At 42.9% G+C, this 19,488-nt stretch overlaps 2 protein-coding genes across 3 annotated transcripts; both read right to left on the bottom strand.

Moving 5' to 3' along the window:
* Window positions 1-528: 528 nt before the first annotated feature.
* On the bottom strand, window positions 529-6,420 carry soul5l (heme-binding protein soul5, like). The gene is made up of 7 exons (XM_035182370.2): window positions 6,283-6,420; window positions 4,907-4,966; window positions 3,993-4,074; window positions 3,755-3,875; window positions 3,516-3,655; window positions 2,344-2,507; window positions 529-2,173 (listed from the first exon to the last, which is right to left on the bottom strand). Coding segments are annotated over exons 1-7 (1,173 nt in total). The 5' UTR covers window positions 6,285-6,420; the 3' UTR covers window positions 529-1,569.
* A 1,539-nt stretch (window positions 6,421-7,959) lies between these two features.
* On the bottom strand, window positions 7,960-15,846 carry LOC118124463 (protein GPR108). 2 transcript variants are annotated; one of them, XM_035182310.2, is made up of 18 exons: window positions 15,450-15,845; window positions 15,021-15,143; window positions 14,082-14,132; window positions 13,841-13,935; window positions 13,630-13,700; window positions 13,244-13,515; window positions 13,083-13,145; window positions 12,899-13,000; window positions 12,684-12,817; window positions 12,280-12,355; window positions 12,060-12,133; window positions 11,865-11,982; window positions 11,645-11,775; window positions 11,442-11,485; window positions 11,303-11,352; window positions 10,970-11,053; window positions 10,288-10,409; window positions 7,960-9,513 (listed from the first exon to the last, which is right to left on the bottom strand). In XM_035182310.2, the coding sequence occupies exons 1-18, from the start codon at window positions 15,543-15,545 to the stop codon at window positions 9,426-9,428; spliced, it is 1,794 nt and encodes a 597-aa protein (XP_035038201.1). In that variant the 5' UTR covers window positions 15,546-15,845; the 3' UTR covers window positions 7,960-9,425. The 2 variants fall into 2 exon arrangements, with proteins under 2 accessions (XP_035038201.1, XP_035038209.1); XM_035182318.2 differs by lacking the exon at window positions 7,960-9,513 and adding an exon at window positions 9,807-10,163 and having other exon boundaries at window positions 15,450-15,846.
* Between the last annotated feature and the right edge of the window lie 3,642 nt (window positions 15,847-19,488).

Below are 19,488 nucleotides of genomic sequence, written 5' to 3'. Positions count from 1 at the left end.
AGCAATGTGTCACTTTTAGAAAACAAGAATATGCAAATACAGTCTGTAAATCTTGATGATTTCATTTATTTGGCCTCTTGGGGGCAGCACAACAAGCTGAATAATTACAACACTGATACAACACAACTCTGACACCCCTCTCCGTTTGTTTGTTCGGATTACGCAAAAACTACTAAACCGATTTCCACAAGATTGGGTGAAACGATGGGACGGGGCTCAAGGAAGAACTCCTTAAATTTTCAGGCACATCCAACCAAAGGGGTGGGTCAGGGACGTTTATTTTAAACTATCGTGAGGAAGGATGTTTTTGGACATTTTCACAGATTTTGTGAGGAAGTGTTCTAGTAACACAAAGATCCTGGAACCACCAACCAAGAACGACAGAAGAATCTGAGGAGGGTCACTACGAACGAGGTGATTTCACAAAACAGGAGAACGTTTGATGCACAGATGAACAAAAATGTTATTAATTAAGGATTCTCTTGGTAAATCAAGGCTAAAGTCACAAATAACACAATGAGCCCAACAGGAGTTTGTTATGTGTTTTTATTGCACCTTCCTCAGAACATACAGTGTTTATCTTGCGCAGCAGTTTGTACAGAATTGAACTCATATGACTTTTATTGCATTGGTTCTATCAGCTGTGATTCTTTGGGATCTTTGGATCAGTTCAACCTCAGTCAGAGCAGAGTCAGGGTTTAACCGTCGCTTGGTGATAATACTGGGAAGCGATTTGAATTCAGTTTTAATCAAACTTTCAAATCAGTGTCTCTGGATGAAGATACAAAGTAATACTTTTATATTTATATATATTTATTAAAATTCTCTGGGCCCAAAAAATCTGATCTGAAAACTTCAAATTTAAAAACACGAAGTTAACAATAATATAGAAGTAAATTTTAAAATAAATAATAATTATAAGAAGTATAATTTTGGAAATTTTTAGGAAAAAGATATAGTATTAAATAGAGCCGTACAGTTTTAGTACGTTTGTTTACGTCTGCACCAAAGATCCCAATGAATGTAATGATTTATAATGATGTTGCCACGTATCATGAAAACAACTGACGAGAAGCTCAATGGAGAATTGAAGCTAAATAACGATAATAGTTAATAACAGCATAGAAACACAGTAAAGTTTACTCTGGTAAAATGACCTAACGTGGTTTGTCCCATTTTATTTATCATGATATTATTACACACAGGTTTCCATTAAAGTTCTAATAGTGGAGTTGGTTTTTAAACGGATGATGAGCAGGCGTCTCTCTCTCTCTCTCTCCTGCCCTCACACTTCACACAGGAACTCTCTAACTTTCTGACTAACACTTACTTGATCCTAAATGCAGCTGTGTGATCAGATCGTGTGCAGGCTTGTGTTTGCTGATGCAGGAAGCTGCAGGTGCAAAGCTGTGATAGAACATATAGTGAAACACGCAAAGAGGAGTTAGTGCGACACACAGGAATAGAGATATGAGGAGGAAGAGCACGTCCGCACCTCCACGGTTTCTTTTTCTACTTAGACTCCATGTTAATATACCTGGTGGCAGCTTACAGACGACATGGAGGTTGTTAATGAGCGTTTTCTGGCTCCACCGCAGGGCTGCTGTCAGTCTGTGGGTCCACTGAGCTGTGGGCCGTGCTGTTCCACAGGGCAGCGTCCGACAGGGGCTCCAGGGAAGGGCTCGCGGCGTCGGAGGAGTTGGTCGTTGGGTCCAGTGGGATCTGGACGGTGGTGGGAGGATGGCCGGCGTCTGTGGGCAGGTGGGATGAGGGACTGGGAGGATGGCCGGCGTCTGTGGGCAGGTGGGATGAGGGACTGGGAGGATGGCCGGCGTCTGTGGGCAGGTGGGATGAGGGACTGGGAGGATGGCCGGCGTCTGTGGGCAGGTGGGATGAGGGACTGGGAGGAGCGTCGGATGGGGTGCGAGCAGGCGGGTCAGACGGCGTTGGTGACGAGGAGTTGGCTGCTGTGTAGGAGGAGAAGTTGGAGGGGGTGAGTGCGGGGGAGTCAGAGAGTGTGTGAGGGAGAGGGTCGGACGGAGGGTACGTGGGCGAGTCGGTCAGAGTCGGCCTGGGTGTGTGAGCGGGGGTCGGTTCCTTTGGATCTGTGCAAACTGGCTCCCCCTCGGCCACATACCACACCTCGTTGTGCCTGTTCAACAGCTTCAAGGGACTGGACACACAGACACACAGACACACACAGACACACACAGACACACAGACACACACACACACACACACACACACACAGAAAGAGGGAGGAAGATGAGGACAAGAATGTGAAATAGTCATAACTGATTCCCAAGGAACAAGAGTAAAGGTGGGGAAGGATGCAGTAAAAACCTGTCGTAGCCGACTCCGTAGTGGTAGCTGTGGTTGTACGAGGCTCGAACCCTCTGCAGCTCTTTGGTCAGCATGTGGGAGTGAAGCCTGGAGGTGACCGACAGCATCCAGCCTCCGTAGCTCCTCACGTACACGTCCATCTCCGGCATCTCCGTGAAATACAGCTGCCATAGAAACACAGACCATCATAAGCAGACAACAAGCGTCACGTCGACAGAGAAATAAAACCACGCTAATACTCGTCCTTGTGCAGAATGTGAAGCCAAAAAGACACGAAAACAGGAAATTTATGAACTATCAAACCATAAATATTGTAGGAAAGTATATTGACTTAGTGACTGAGAGATTTTTAAACTACAAATCAACCAAAATTAAAGTTAACGGACACTTATTAAACAGATTGTAAATGGGCTGAATGAAGGGTTGGGTGTTAATTTTGTTATTTATTTGTGAGACTTATAAATATTTTTTATATAAAATATATATAATTATGAATAGAATAGTGTAAGAGACCTTTTGGGGAATTGCTGTAAATAAAAATAAACTCTTCACATGGAAAAATAAATTTTAGATTAATTTAATTAATTAATTTTAGATTCATTTATTCAAGTCTGTGTTTCTATATTATTTTGAACATTTTATTTACTTATGTATTGATTCAGCTTTGGTTCTTTATGTACCTTAAAAAACATTTTCTTTTATCTTTGTAAAAGGAAATGAAGTAAAATATAAATTTACAGCATGTAATGTACTTTTAATTAATTTTACATAGTAGTATTTTGGAAAACATTCTGTAATAATGAATCAGTCACAGGAAACGAAACAAGACGTGATACTGGATAATAACTGGAGAAGAAGGATGTTTCTGCACCGTGTCAGATGAATAAAACAGATTCAGCACAGACTATAGATTATGAAATCATAAAACAGCTCTGATGCATTAACGATGCATCATTATCTATTTCTGTTCTGCTGAGTGAGAGGAGCAGAGCAGGCAGAACTAAATACTGTGCACTCATCAATGCTCTCCATTGATCGGCAAACAAAAAGCACTGGTCAGATTACACCCGGATAAAAGGAGGATAAAAGCATTTGACTCCTCATGACTCCTCATGACTCCTCATCCCTCCTCATCCCTCCTCAGCCCTCGGTAGCTGCTGGGCTCAGCTCACCTTGTCACAGGTGGGTGCGGGGGGTTTGTCCTGATAGGCGGCCGGCAGCGGGAAGTTCAGCGTGTAGATCGCCGGCTCCCACATCCTGGTCTCCTCTGGGATCTTGACCAGGACGGGAGCAGTCATGTCCATCTGGACGCCTGTAAACACACATGAGACACACATGAGACACACATGAGACACACATGAGACACACACGCTCCACTGAGGCTGGTTTTCCTCTCCGGTGATGTCCTTACCTCCATCATTGGCTCCAGTGATGTACTGGAAAAGTCTCCTGAAAGCCATGGCGGCGCCCACTCCCATGAAATACGCTTCGGCATCAGTGGACACCCAGCGTGTGGGGCTGTAGTGTCGCACCTGAACACACACACATGTTAAAGATGGGAAAAGAGAGAACAAAGCTGTGTGAGAAGAGCTTGATGGACAGGGAATGTGTGTGTATATGAGCCGGTTGACATGAAGGGCTTCACTCACCTCATATTCATCTGTTTTGCAGACGAGCTCAAACTGGAGACATTCCTTTGACTCTGTGCAGAAGCTGCTGTTGGTGCTCGGCCTGTAACAGAGTGAGGATTCTGTATTTTTAAATTCAGATCCCTATTAGCGTCTGTTACGGACTAAATTGATCTTCTGCTCAGATGAAGATGAAGATGGAGCCTCAGTTCTTACTTGAATGTACATGTATGAGTTTATTACAACATGGATCTGTTAACAGAGGAGATTCTTGGTCTAAGGCTCCGACCAAAAAGATACTTCAAAGTACAACAGAAGCATTTCAGTATAATACCAAACCGGAGGGGACAGATGCACTGTGAGTTAGTTATCCTCGTGAGATACAGACTGTCAAATAGGCAACAGCTAAAATAATTAAGCCACATTAAAAGTGTACTGTATATATATATAAAATATATATTTTCCTAATATCATAAACTACAAATTTTGTATCAAAATGTTTCATCCCTGTACCAAAAAGCAACTTGTGGGAATTTTACTATAGAGAGGTACTACATGGCCATGGTGTTTTTTTTTAACTGAATTAGGGAATTTAGTTTAAATTTTAAAAAAAAATGTCACCAAACATTAAAGTGTCTTCATCATATTTAATGACTGAACACAGTTTTCAGATTTCAGCTTTGACCTTGGAACAACCACAGGTCTTTGTTCCGAAGGCTGGAGGCTCCACCTAGTGGCCAGAGGCTCGCACTAACTCCTTTAAACACAGAGGGGCGTGACATTATATTTAAGTAACGCATGGTAACTGTATTTGTTCTTGATCTCATAAACAAGAGTGCGGAGGCTGTTATACCATCAGATTTACACCGAATGTTTTCAGCGATCACGTGAATAACGGGGATCCACATACTTTGGGCTTTGCAGTATAAACTTACCCAACACTTCCTCCAGCCGAAGCCACGAGGGCCAGAAACCCTAACACTGGGGTGAAAGTCCTGAGGAAGAACACACACACGGAGAAATCACACACTTTCATTTAAACTGCTTATCCAGTAAAGTTTTAAAAACAATGAATGAGAAATGAGGCGATTGACGAACTGAAGCTCAGACAAATCGTCACTTTTCAGTTGAGAGGCTCCAGTGGCGGATACATTATTTATGGTCTGTTAATCTGTTCCGGTTTAGAATCCAGAGGCCATCAAGCTGAAAGGAGGAAGCTCTCAAAGTTGGAAACAGTTTTTCCACATCTGCAGAAGCTGTGGTTTGTTTGTGGTTTGTGAAAAAATGACAATATATTGTGAATATTTCCCCTGCCTTAAAAAAACTAACAAAACTGGCATTAAAACCTGAAAACCAGAGAAAATTCAAAGGTTATTTAGAAACATGCCCGAAAGCAAAATGTTTCCTTATTGAGTCGTGTGATAGACGTTGGGATGAATGAGAGCTTGAGGAGATATGTCTGTGTTTAACCTGTATGCTTGTAACGTATGTGTTTTTAAAATGGCATATTGTCACTATGATTATCATTATTATTATTATACCTTTTATTATGATTATGATTATTATTATAGCTATGATTCCAATGATAATTCTAATTCTTATTCTTATTCAAGCCTTATTCTGTGATCAAATGCTTTACAATCTGAACCTGTTCTCCTTCTAAATAAAGGAACTATTAGAGGGTTTATTGTAGAACGATAAGGATGGAAATCTTTTAATGTGAAAAACACCCGCAGTAGACGAGCTGTGATCAGACAGAGCTTCTCGAGGAGGTGTCCGTGCTGCGGACATGAAACGGGACACGTCCTCCTGCTCGCACTGCGCCGCACAGAGGAGACTCAGTCAGGCACAGATCTGCTGCATCATCAGCCTCATGTCTCCTCTCGTCCAAAGGCGTTTTGAGGTCACGGAGGAACCGCGTTCAAGGTCTCATCTCACCCCCCAGATCAGAGCCTTCGAGGCGGATTAACTCCAAGCAAACACCCGATTAAACCCCAGGACCGCGGAGGAGGGATTCAGGTGATTTATGACTGAATGAAATGCTCCAATCACCAGGACGCGTTCACACAGAGTACGCGCAGTTTTATCTTTTGCATGTGGAACATCCACATTTAATAATCTCATTAAAGGGTCAAGATTGCCATGCACGCGCACGAGGGGGATGGACGATGACGCAAAAATGAACTTTATTGTCCATGACGCTGCAGAAAAGTCGCAGCAGCGCTGATCAAATATTTCTGCTATAAAGAAAATGATCAGGTTACGTTTGTGATATTAATTCAAAGCAGAAGAAATAAGCAGTGGTACTCACATGAGCGCAGGGAGGAAGAGGAGGAAGAGGAGGAGGAGCGGGCTGGATGGAGACTGCAGTCTGCTCCGGGGCTCGGTTACTGCGGACTGCGGAGAGCACAGGAGGAGGGAGGGGCTGAGCCGGCACCAGCACTGACATCACCGACTGGACTGGACCATATGAATGAGTCTGGTGATGCTTACCTCCACAGATGTGCACACACCAGAACTGACGACACAGATGTGCAGCACTGACACCACAGACTGGACTGGACCATATGAATGAGTCTGGTGATGCTTACCTCTACAGATGTGCAGCACTGACACCACAGACTGGACTGGACCATATGAACGAGTCTGTTGATTTTTACCTTGACAGATGTGCAGCACTGACATCACAGACTGGACTGGACCATATGAACGAGTCTGGTGATGCTTACCTCCACAGATGTGCAGCACTGACACCACAGACTGACTGACACAGACTGACTGGACCATATGCATGAGTCTGATGATGTTTACCTCTACAGATGTGCAGCACTGACACCACAGACTGAACTGGACTATATGCATGAGTCTGATGATGTTTACCTTTACAGATGTGCAGCACTGACACCACAGACTGAACTGGACTATATGCATGAGTCTGATGATGTTTACTACTTACAGATGTGCAGCACTGACACCACAGACTGGACTGGACCATATGAATGAGTCTGTTGATTTTTACCTCTACAGATGTGCAGCACTGACACCAGAGATCTGATGATCCATCAAACAGAGGAAGAGGAAGATGAAGAGGTCCCAGGTTTAATTCTCCTCACGTGGTTTACTTGTAATCTGCACTTCACCATGTACAGTATGTATATAGTCAATACATTACAAATACATGAGCTGTACTTTAAGTTATAATTGCAAGTTTACTATCTCTGTATTTGTAATTATTCATTATTGACATTTTCAGGTGAATTCTTCATTAATTAAAAAGTATTTTCTCTGAGGGTTTCCAGGTTGTCTGCATCATTTTAAGAAGCCTTTGGTTTAGATTAATTATCAGTAGAGGGCGGAGCAGAGCTGCCAGCGATCAATGGTTTTAATTATCTATTGATCAACCACTTATTTTCTCAATAAATGAATTAGCTGTGTGGACTGTAGAATATCAGCATGTAAGGGACCCAATGTGACGTCGTTAAATCCAGAACCTCAACATATTAAAATCATGATGGAATAAAAGAGTTTAAAAATGAAGTATTCTATTGGGAACATTGACCTTGAACTTAACTTTTTAACATTTTTGCTTTAACAATTACATGATGATTTACAGCTCACTAAACTTCTATTTAAATGTCATGTTGATTGACTTAACAATTAATCAAAGTCGTATATAAAAAATATGACCAAACATCTTAGTTTGGCCCTTGTCCCTACATTAACACGGAGACATATTTACACTTCTGTAAACGGATGAAGCAAACTAAATATTAAATAATAAAACTGTCATTTTGTGATCTTTTGACAATCTTCAGCTAACCATTTCCCCCCGTTTTCAGTCTTTATGCTAAGCTAACTGCCTCCTGACAGTTGATTCACATTTAATGCAAAGGAGTGGTATCAGTTCCAAGCGTCAGAGTGAATTCACAAATGCATTAAAAAAGGTTAAATAAAAACAGAGCTTCGAGACACACGTGCCTGTAACGGCTTGATTTGAGATCTTTCCAGAACACCAGCTTTATTGTGACAGTTCACACAAACAGCTTCCTGTACAAGCACAACACCTCCTTGTCTCATTTGGTTTGTTACGTCTCATCATCGGGAGCCTGGAGACACGAGAACAGTCTGCGAGCACTGTGCAGCTCGCCCGCCCCTGTTCAGGAGTGAGTGAGTGAGTGTGGTTAAATCTCAGTAGTCTTTCATAGATTCCTCCAGTTCCCTACCCACCCCGCCGTCTGTTAAAAGGAATCAAAAACTCTGTCTATAAAGCGTCTCTATGCAGTTCTTACCAAAGTGTTATGTGCCTGCTTTTGTATCAACAAGTCTCTTGTAAATTATTTACACATGGCCATCTACCCTCCCCCGGCTGCACACGTTTTCTGATCTTTCACGAACCAATAAGTCGTCAATAATTAATAAAACAAGCTTCACATCAAGAGCAAAAAAAAATAAAATATCAAAATCAAATCAAAAATGATCAGTTAGGTTCCCTCTCTGCCCAGATCGGCACAGAACGGCCAAACATTAAAAGAAAACAAGGCTGTGGCTGAACAGAGGAAGGGCCACTGCTCTGGTTATTTAAGAAACTGATCCAAGGTCCACACACGTCCAGTCGACCTCAACCACTAAAGCACTAATTTACAGCAGCGGTCCACGTGAAGGACTTAAACAATAATACTGAAACAGAACCTTTCAATATGCAATAAGTCCATATATTGAAATATACAACATCTTTCATCCTTCAATATATATTTCAATATACAAATCAAATATATAAAAACGTAACATACAGTAGTGTGGTGGTGAAGCCGTATAATGACTGATGGGACACTACGGAGTGTGTGGATATGTGGGGGAACAAGATGTATGTTTTAACTATATACTGATTAGCCTGTTACCTGAGTTTCGGGCTATTGTCTCCAAAAAGAATGGTTGTGTTCAAATCCTGCGTCGTCCCACAGTCACACACGTGAACTCACAGCACACACGAACAGGTAAAGTACCTTTTAAATAGCCAATACAAACACACCTGAAAGCAAGTCTCTCTCTAAAATGATAGTTATCTTTGGGGAGAGATAGAGAAAGGGGGGGGGAATACAGAGAGAAAGGCGAGGAAGAGAGATGGAAACAGTAAATAACATCACAGCTCATTTCCATATCTCCTCATGTGGCAGGAGCTCGTCTCCTCATGAAACCGTTCAGAGAGTTAAGTCTTTTTTTGTTTGTTTTGTATGATTTTTTTTCTTTTCTTTGCATAGCCAGACAGTGGACGCGTCTCCTCTCTGGAAGCACGGCCCCTTTTTTTTAATTTAAAAACTCTTGCCACACCGCAGGAGTTTCAAAGTGATCGCTGTCAACGTGGGTGGAGCGCCTTGGTCCATGTGCATCCCTTCAAACCAGGCTGGCCGGGGGGGATGTGTTCAGTGGGTCCATCCAACAGATGCGGCGTCCCGCTCACAAGGTGGACTCTCTCTGGCGTTCGCGCCCGTTCGACGTCTTCTTCACTTTGGAAATCCCCTCCAGAGCCCCAGACTCAGTCACTCTGCACAGGGAGAAAAGCAGAGAGCAGCAGCTAGGGATGAGCGAGGACACCAGTATCTGTGTCTGGTCAACCAGCGAAATGATCCGTATCCGTACGAGGACTTAAACCGGAAGTGGGCAGGGCTTACACAGGAAGCCGGTGTTTTAAGCCTGACATGGATATGGGTCTATTTACAGAACAGCCTTAGAATTGAGCTTCCGATCAAGTTTTTGATCACAATAGTAAGATAACTATTCAGAACGAGTTTTTTTTTTACAAACTTCAGTGAATCAATGAAGACAACACATGCAGTATTAAGAAGTATTAAGTAAAATGCAGGAATTTTTATTTTTCACAAAAAGCTTGGCTGATAAAAAGCAACGTTTGACAAAGTGCAGCGAAAACAGGCTTTGCATTAAATCATGATGCATATGAAGCATTTCACTTATTAAATGTTAAACTGGACAGAGGAAATTCATATTTGATAAAACATAAATGTTGTATTTCTGTCGTGTCTTCCACGTCTGACTCCTGCTTTTAAATCACGTCATCTTGTTCTGTACTGGTCCTGTGACACCTAACTGGAGAATTGGCTCCATCTGCTGTTTGTCCGAAGTGCACCAGCTTCTAATACTCAACACGGTCACGGTTCATTTGTGTTTGCTGGTTTTCTGTTAAAACATTTGGATGGAAACCTGGTTACTGTTGCAGTCAGACAGCTACAGATTAAAAGGAGGGACAGAGGAAGAATAGGAGTTCAGAGGATTAAGTGGAGGGAAGGACTCATGCACTTACACTTCATCCATCTCGTTGTCCTCCTCGTCCTGGGGAAGCTGGAGGTACGGGTTGTTGGATGCCGGTCGGAACTTGTAGCCCGTCAACACGAAAAAGATCAGAGTGGACACTTCTACCAGAAACTGGAGAAACACAAGAGAGTGGGTGTTTAATGACAGATGGTAGGACTGTTGTATAAGATGTGCGCGCCAGTATCGAAAAGATTAACACTGCTCACAGTCCGAGTACAGCTGCCAATTTGTTATCAGAATTAACCAGCTTCTACACAACAAATATGCAGGTGAACTTCATATAACTGGAATCAGACACAAATCTCTGGCAGTGTGGATATACGAAATGTTTGTGTGTCCTGCAGCATTTTCCACTAACGCCGACATCCAATCAGATGTCCGAGGGGAGGAATGATGTCATTGACGATTTAACGAGTATGTCACGTGTTTGCAGACATGGAACTGGGCCACACACACAAGTGTCAACCCACCGACACCCAGTGGTTTGTGAACTTCTGTTTTCAAGCCTCAACTTTGGTAGCTTGTCCAACCACAATCAGACATCAACATGTGACCAATGCACAAATCAACCACAAAAAGCAAACAGACAGCTTGAAGCATTTAGCAGCCTGATGGCAGCTTAAAGTCTAATAAAGTAATAAAGTCAGTTTTATTGTAGATGATCGTCTTACCTCGTAGCACCACTGCCACTGGAAAGGCATGGTGACCTTGAGCAGAATCGCTATGATCCTCGTAAAGTAGATGTAACACACGATCTAAAAAGAAGAGAACAGGGTTTTCAGAAACTGTACATAGTTGGTAGTCTAATGCTTAAACCAATATAACTTTGATCTAAACTGAATTCTTTCTTTGATCTGCAACACCACAAAAAGCTCCAGTATTCAGTACAGTGCACAACAAGTGTCAGCTTATGGTGTTGTTGACAGTTGTTTGACAGCTGATGGACGGATGTGGGGAGGGGGGATGACAGAATGAAACCACCGCCGGGTTGAACTTCCTCTTACCATCACATAGTAATGCCGGAAGAGCTTGAGCTTCTCCAAATTCATGGCAGCTGAAAGAGAAGTTAAAGAAGTAAATGACCAGCTCCACATAAAACCAGATGATTGTTGACTGATGGCTGTTGACGATCGAGACTCTTACCTTTGCCGTCGATGCTAGAAGCTTCCTGGAGATGACGGATCGACCTGTAAAGACAAATATTTTGGACCGTTACTGAGGTTCATGTCTGTAAACAGCTTCCATGGAAACAGCCAGATGCTTGTACACTAATCTCAAAATTAGGCAATGGACTTTTACTTTGGAAACTGATACCAACTAGATGAACCATGCACACACACACTGACCAGACAACGGGGAAGAGAATGGCTCCACAGCAGATGAGGTCAACAAGAAAGAGGATCTCCTTCCACAGGTAGTATTCACTGGAGCCTTCCTCTGTCGACTCGATGATGATGTAGGCAACGTTAGCCAGAACCTGGAGGACGACAGACGAGTCGGTCACTGAAACAAACCCACTGAATGTTACACAACTCCACACAGCTACGGTTTCTCAAGCACACGCACCTGCAGGGGGATGACGATCATGAAGATCTTCTTCTCCTTGTCGGACAGGATGTATTTCACGAAGGCCCAGCCGGTGCCGATCAGTGCCAGTGTGATGAAGAGGAGAGCCCCTTTGAGCCTGGAGACACATCGATGGGGTCAGTGGTTAGATCTATTTAACAAAAAGACTTCACACCTTGGAGAGAGTGTACTTACAGGTGTGTGATGTAATACATGACAGCCCAGCCTTCGATTGGATGCCCCTCAGTGTTGATGAAGTGATAGTTGATCTGCGACATGAGGAGAGATTCGTTTTTTACAAACAGACAAAGAGTCCTGATGGGTGATGAGCGCCACGAGCCATTCAGACAGAATTAACAGACGTCACAATATAAACAATCAGAATAACGACACAAGAGGAGAGAGAGTTACTCACACTGTGGAAAACCAATGACGTGGACTTGGTGAAGGCCAGTGCTGCCATCAGCCAGTGTATCTTAAACACGCTGTACCTGTAAACATGTGCACAGGGAGAGACGCTTAAACAACCACACAAATTAACTTCTCAGTATATTAGAGATGTTCTGATACCAGCATCCAAAACACATACAGGATTAGTATCATACAGCCGTTAAAATCTGTTGTAAGTGGTTTCTTTTAACTGGTATTGGCCGACACACAAAGTACCAGGTATCAGAATCTGCATTTGAACATCTCTACAGTAGATGCAAAAACATGACTGTAAATGGTCTGACCACACAGCCCGCAAAGTCATGTGGTAACTGTAAATGAGGAAGCTGCAAGATTCTGTGACACTGAACTCATGTCAGTTCTGCGTACCTGTGCTTCATGAGTGTGTACACCCAGACCATGGCAGCGGTGAAGAACACTCCAGCCATACAGATGTACAGACGGGACAGGGGGATTTCTGCTGCCGACAGGTAGCCGCTGGGGTTCTTCTCCTTCACTTCCACCTGCAGAGGATACGTTCACGTTAACACGTGCACAGACGTGGCCAAACACACCCCCCCCCGACTTCAGGACACTCTACTTACAGTGAATGAGTAGGGCAGTTTAATCCCAGGTATCTTGTTCTGGCAGTAGTGGAATTTGAGGCTGTAGAGCCCCTGCGCCAGCGGGCCAATCACCATGTGGAACTGTGGAGGAGGGAGGGAGACTTTCACTCAACAGCAGAACAGATACAATTTCTCTTCTCATCATTGAGAAGGTTGTACTCACACTGAAGTTATAGGAGCCGTTGATTTTGTCCAAAGCTAAAGTCAGTAGCTTGGTCTTCCCCAGCTGAAACAAACAAACAAGATTAGACGTTGATTTCATGAAGCGATCACACACACACACACACACACACAGAAACAGAAACAGACGCAAACACTTCTCACATTGATTCCAGTTTCCTCCTCTTTTGGAGCTTCTTCTGGTGCTTTCAAGTCGGTCTGCTCCTCCTTCTCCTGATCCACAGGCTTGTCCATTTTGTCCTGAGATGTCTTGTCATCTGGCTTCTTTGCAGTTTCATCTGGTTTCTTTGCAGTTTCATCTGGTTTCTTTGCAGTTTCATCTGGATTCATTGCAGGTACATCTGGATTCATTGCAGGTACATCTGGATTCATTGCAGGTACAGCTGGTTCAGGAGCCTGCCTGGTCTTCCTCTGATCTACAGGACATTAAATGTTCCAAGTACAGTTGGTATAAATTTATTCTCTCATTCATTGCGGTGGCATGTGGCTGCAACAGGAGGTTAAAGGTGTAAAGTAGGACCGACACTGACCTTTAGGCTCAGGAGACTTTAGCCTGGCTGTCAAGATGTTGTCTTGTTCACCTATAGCTTTCACTGTGACACTACACAAACACACAACACACACATTAGACATTCAACAATCACATCAGGGAGTCAGTGCACTGAAAGAAACACTTCTGAATACCGGTGCTGAAACTGACTCTGACATTTGCTTTCTCAAAGACAGAGTATCTTTACAAACCTGAGGGTGTGGATATTGATGAGGAAAATAATAAGAGGCTCCTCATTATTGGGCAACTCTTCTGTAGTGAGCGGGCATCTCTCTGTCTCCTCTGCCTGAAGAAAAAAATTAACAAATAACATCAAAAATCTGATGCGTCAGTGTCATGCAACACACGGCAGAAATTGTCCTTGAAAGCAAAATTGCACGACTCAGACGAACAACTGGTTTCAGTTATCTGTAATGAATTGGATGTACTCACTGTGTAGGACAGGACTCCATTCACACGGGACCTGGAGAGGGTGAAACCCACCTAAACACAGTGTGATGAATGTGGTCAGTCAGGAGCACATGATTTTCAGTAAACATATTGTACATTTCACTCTGTGTCATTCATCTCTTGGTCAAATCGGAATTAGACGTAAAAATACCATCAACCCCACGAGCTAGAAAGATGAATCGCTGCACCGATCCAACATCCACTAAGGGACTGACTGACTAATCTATTCAACAGCATATTCAGTCTTACACTAAACCAACTCATAAGGATCCTGTGGGATTTTTTAAATGATAAAATTATAGTTTCTCTGTTTTTCCCTTACTGTCAAAAAACCCCAATACAGGTTCAAAACCAATGTAAAAATAAGAATATAGACAGAATAATTCATGGGATCTTGTTCTATTATCTACTGACCACTGTGCCGATGGAGGGAATGCTCCATTCTGCTCGTGTGGCATCATCCAAGTGTCTGTAAGCCCCGACATTTAAATGTGACTTGTAACGGGGTCACTTACACCACGTTTTGAGCCTAAATGTCCTGTGATCCTCTGGAGCCGCGTTCCACATGGATCACCTGCAACATTGAGGCTAAAACATGGTGTAAATGACCGTTTCCAGTCCAATTTGAGTGTCTGGGCTTACAGACACTTGGATGTCGTTTGTTGTTGGTTTTCTACGTTTGAAGAATCGTTCACCAGTTAATTAAATTGTTTTGGATGTGGCTGCAACACTGTTCACCCCTGAAACCCCACAAGTGTTTGGTGGACCCTCCCATGTGCACAGCGGTGAGCTCAAAGTGCCAGTCTGGTGTTCAGCTCAATGCAGGAGCGGTGTTAACACGTTTCACCCCCAGAAAACACGTGATTTGAACATGCAATGGTGAAGTGAACTCTTACAAACACACAAACACACACTGCTCACCGGGTGGGTGCTGTAGTTCACCAGCTGGTCGGTGGGGAGGCGCAGGGAAATCAGGTTCACGTCCAGAGTCCCGTTGGCAAAGAAGCCGAAGTTGTTGAGGTCGACAGCGGAACGACTTTCATTCTGAGAGGAGGCAGAATGGAGGATTAACACAGGAAGAGCTGCGGCAGCACACTTCAGTGACTGGACACGGAACCAGATGCCCTACAGCCAACATGTCCCCGTCATTTACACGACTCCCTTCCCCACCACCTCACTTCTGATTCGGTTCCACACATCGCGACCCCCCCCGGTCCGCCGCTGCAGCTAATTCCAGCGAACCAGCGGGCTAATAAGAGCGACTACAACCAGCTAGCCCCCTCCGCGTTAGCCTCCCGAGCTAACACCGACCCAGCTCGAGTCATGATACCCGCCGTGCCCTCGACCTACCCGGAGGGTGAGCCTGTGTATCCTCGCGTTGCATCCAGCCAGCAGCAGCAGGAGGAGAAGCCCGGCCACCGCACATCCTCTCCGGGCCGCGGCCATCACCACCGGGGCACTGCCTGCTAACGTTCACCTGCGGCTAAAGCTAATGCTAGCGACAGTTCCTGCCAGATGGCTGACGAGCGAGCTGGCTAGCGGCCTCAACAGCAGCCGAGGCGGGCGGGTTGTTTCACTGAGGTTCGCCGGCTCCCGTGTTGGTTACTGGACCATAACAGTTAACGTCGTGTTTCCCGGTTCCTCCGTGTTTTCATCGCGCAGGGAAACAGCCACAGCTAACCGCTAGCTCAGAGGGGGCGCTAGCTCACTTCCGGGTCCAATCAAGAACAAAACACTGAGCCGAGGTGCGGACGGACACGTCACGGGCCGCGTGCTGACGTCACTGCCACGGATTCATCAGCAGAAAGTAGAAGAAAGTTGTAGTTTATTTTTAGTTATTTTTATTGTTTTTATTGCAAATTACATCATTATCCACACAATACTTTCTAATAAAAAACATAGAATATTTTCTTCTCAAATCCATAGTTAACTTTTTAAAAATACTTTCATTAAAACATAAATATAACCTTTTGTACACTGTATTATTACTTATAAGTTTACTGTAAGATTATTGTTTGAAAGAGATAAGACGATACAATAAATATCTGAAACTTAAAAACTTTAAACGTTGCTCTTTAATTCTAGATCGACCACTTGTGTGTTTATCCTTTTTCATCATGTTTCTTATTGGTTTATTTCGTTATCCACTCTTTTTTCCTGTCTTATGTATAATTTTTTGTCTGACGTGCCTTTATTGTTTTTAATATATGTCAAGGTGAATAATAATAAAAACATCCGCCGTCCTGTCTGCACCTTGTGCTTGTAGCTTTGGTCACGTGGGTTGTTGTAAAGCTTCCGGATAAAAGTGCTCACGTGACTGAACCTCCACGTCATATAGAAAAATCTTCTTTCACAGAGCGATCATGTTTGACACGTGGAACTTATTTGTTTTCGTGTTACTCACTGATCACTTTATTGATTCTTGGATGAAAGGAAGATGTTGACAAAAGCTGCAGATCTGACTTCTCATATTCAGCCTCACTTTGGACCACAGAGCTTTTTAAATCTTCCTAAATGGTGAATAAAACATTTACTGCTGCTTTATGGCTCAGTTATAATCATGGAGGGATCATTATGACCAGAGGCTCTGAATACAAACATGCCACAGACCCAATATCCTCCAATATAAAAAACAAAAAAGAAAAGAACTATAATAAATAAGGCACTCTTACTCAATGTTTAACAAGTATATACTTCACAAAAGTTACAGGCTACACTTCCTGTTGAGCTGTTGTTTATTCAGCATCAGGTATTTTAAAATTATATTAAAATGTCCTGAGGATATTTAGTCTAAAAACAGCTTCAGATGTGAAAAAGAAGAAATGTACAAAGATATGAAATATAAAAGATCGTTAATCTTTAATCGGCACAGTTAGTATAAAAACAATTACAGTGACGCCCCGGGGGAATAATAATAATCCAGTTTCTGTTCTTTTGTATTAATTTCTGTAAGATTTAGTGGCATCTAGTAGTGAGTTTGCAAAGTGCACCCATCTGAGTAACCATACATTGTGTACAAAGATGGACGACATCTCAGCTCGGAAGTGAAGCCAAAGCCTCTCGTTTGCCAACTGGTGGCTAGATGCAGTACAGGTCATAAATCCTGCCTCCTCCATGTTGGCAGATGGGACTAAAGAGTCAATCTACACGATAAATTATATTTTCTGAAAGATGGTTTTGGTCATTTTGGTTAGTTCTTATAACACTGATGTTATAAGGCATGGTTGATCTGTCTGTTCTGGGTGACATGGCGGTGCAACAGAGGACTTAAAGGTTTCATTCTACGGTAACAACAACACGAGGATGCCTCTTCTCAGGCTATTAAACACTAATGAAAACAAATATGAATATTCAATTTCTGCCAATCATGATTTGTTGATGGTTATATTCCACGATCCAGAGGTGCCACCGATGACACTCGGAGCGATGATCACACTTCCCTGCTGAGCGGAAATTGAGGCAGGAGCAGCAGCAGGAGTCGAAGCGGAGGAGGAAGTGGAGGGTGCGGCTGTTTTTCTCTCTGAGGATGAAAAGATACAGATGTAGAGAATCGATAAAGACACTGGAGAGAAGCTGGTTGTTGTTGGTAACTTGGACTGAAGGTGAGTTTATGGAATGAACCGTCCACTGCACCTGAGTGAGCGTCCTGTAACTTCACCGCCTCGCTGTTAAAGTTCATCTTCCTCAGGATCGCAGTGGAGATGTTCACGGCCGACTCTTCGCCGTAGCTGCCAGTCATCTCGCTGACAGTTTTTATCCGGGACGCCTTCTCCAGACGGGACTTGGCAACTGGTTTGCAGCCGTCCAAGACGTCGTTGGAGAGATACCACTGAAACGTTTTGAAGTCGTCATCGAGCAGCTCCTCCAGAGTGTGTAAGAGCAGCTCTGGAACCAGCATCTCTGCTCACTGCACAGACAGAATGTGGAACAGTAGTTTTAGATCAAAAGTTCAACAACACTCGTTTGCTTTGTTTAGGAAGATAAATAAGAACGATACCACTCTCCTACCTCTCTGTATTTGGGGTTGTATAGGAGTTCATGTTTGACCAGGGCTGCAACTAACAATTCTTCATTTATTACAACAATCTGCCAATTTCATTAATTTATTATCTTATCTATATAATGTCTGAAAATGATCTCGTGACGTCCAGGATGTCACTTGTCATAGTGACACTGATTCAATTATGAAGCTAAGATGTTAGTTCAGTGGATTTTGTGAAACCGCTCCTAATACTTGGCTGGGAACAAGCATCGTGAGCAGAGTGGCTATAAAGGTGGATTCATTCAAATTATCAGATTAATCCTTAATTAACAACGCCTTTTGAGTTTATCCTCATTAAAGCTCAGGTCGTGCAACATTTGAAAACAGTGAAAACATTTTAAATATAAAATATTTCTCTAATTCTGAAAATAAACAAATGTTTACAAAATACAATAGAGTAAACACTAAAATAATTCAATTAATCCAGTGCAACATCAGAATCTATAGAGGCAAATCTACATGTGTCAGGATTTTTGTTCCAATCACAATGTTAAAAAACCAGGCACCACTTTTATGAAAAGTTTACAAACTGCACCTTTTACTACTGATTCAAATTAAATAATGCTGATCAGTTGTAAGAATAAACAGGATGTGGAAAACCCTTGACCGCAAGTCTGTTGTCTCTCGAATGAAACGTTAAATCTGTGGTTATAAACGTTTGTAAATCATTAATAAATGGTCGTGATCTTTGCAGCTACAAATGTTAGTAAATCATTTATGAGTCAAGAAATCCAAACGAGTTTTAGTGGTGTTGGTTTCTCTCTTAATAATGAACAATCAACAAATGTTACACATCCGTCCACATTTATGAATCACAAGTTAAAGTTTCTTATGCAGCAGTTACACAGTTTCTAAATTCTGAATGGATATAATAAGTTTCATGCTTACGGTCCCTGTTATATGCTGTTTAGTGCAGATCTGTGTTTTGTGTTCTTCTGTGTGTAACTGTGTGTGTGTGTGTGTGTTTCAGGACCTGTATTGTTTATCATTTTGTTGTTCTGATCAGATGTAAAAGAGAATGAAGCTATGATCGAGTCCAGTGTATCTAATGGTGATGTTTGATCCGTACACTGTCTCTTTTAGAGTTAACACAGGATGTAAAATGACGGCAGCTGAAAGTAACACATATGATTCTCTGAGGAAAACAGTTAGTCAAACTTTAAACATCAGAGACAATAGAGTCTGCTCACTGCATGTGTAACTCCAGTGTGTGTGTGTGTGTGTGTGTGTGTGTGTGTGTGTGTGTGTGTGTGATCCAGAAGAACTTACTGTGCCACCGGCCTCAGATACGACGCAACACTGACAGCTGCTGTGAATAAAATGGCACAAACCCGGGTCAAACAGGAA

The sequence above is a fragment of the Hippoglossus stenolepis genome, chromosome 2, assembly GCF_022539355.2.
Source record: "Hippoglossus stenolepis isolate QCI-W04-F060 chromosome 2, HSTE1.2, whole genome shotgun sequence".
NCBI lineage: Eukaryota > Metazoa > Chordata > Actinopteri > Pleuronectiformes > Pleuronectidae > Hippoglossus > Hippoglossus stenolepis.
This window is presented reverse-complemented; position numbering and strand designations above follow the sequence as displayed.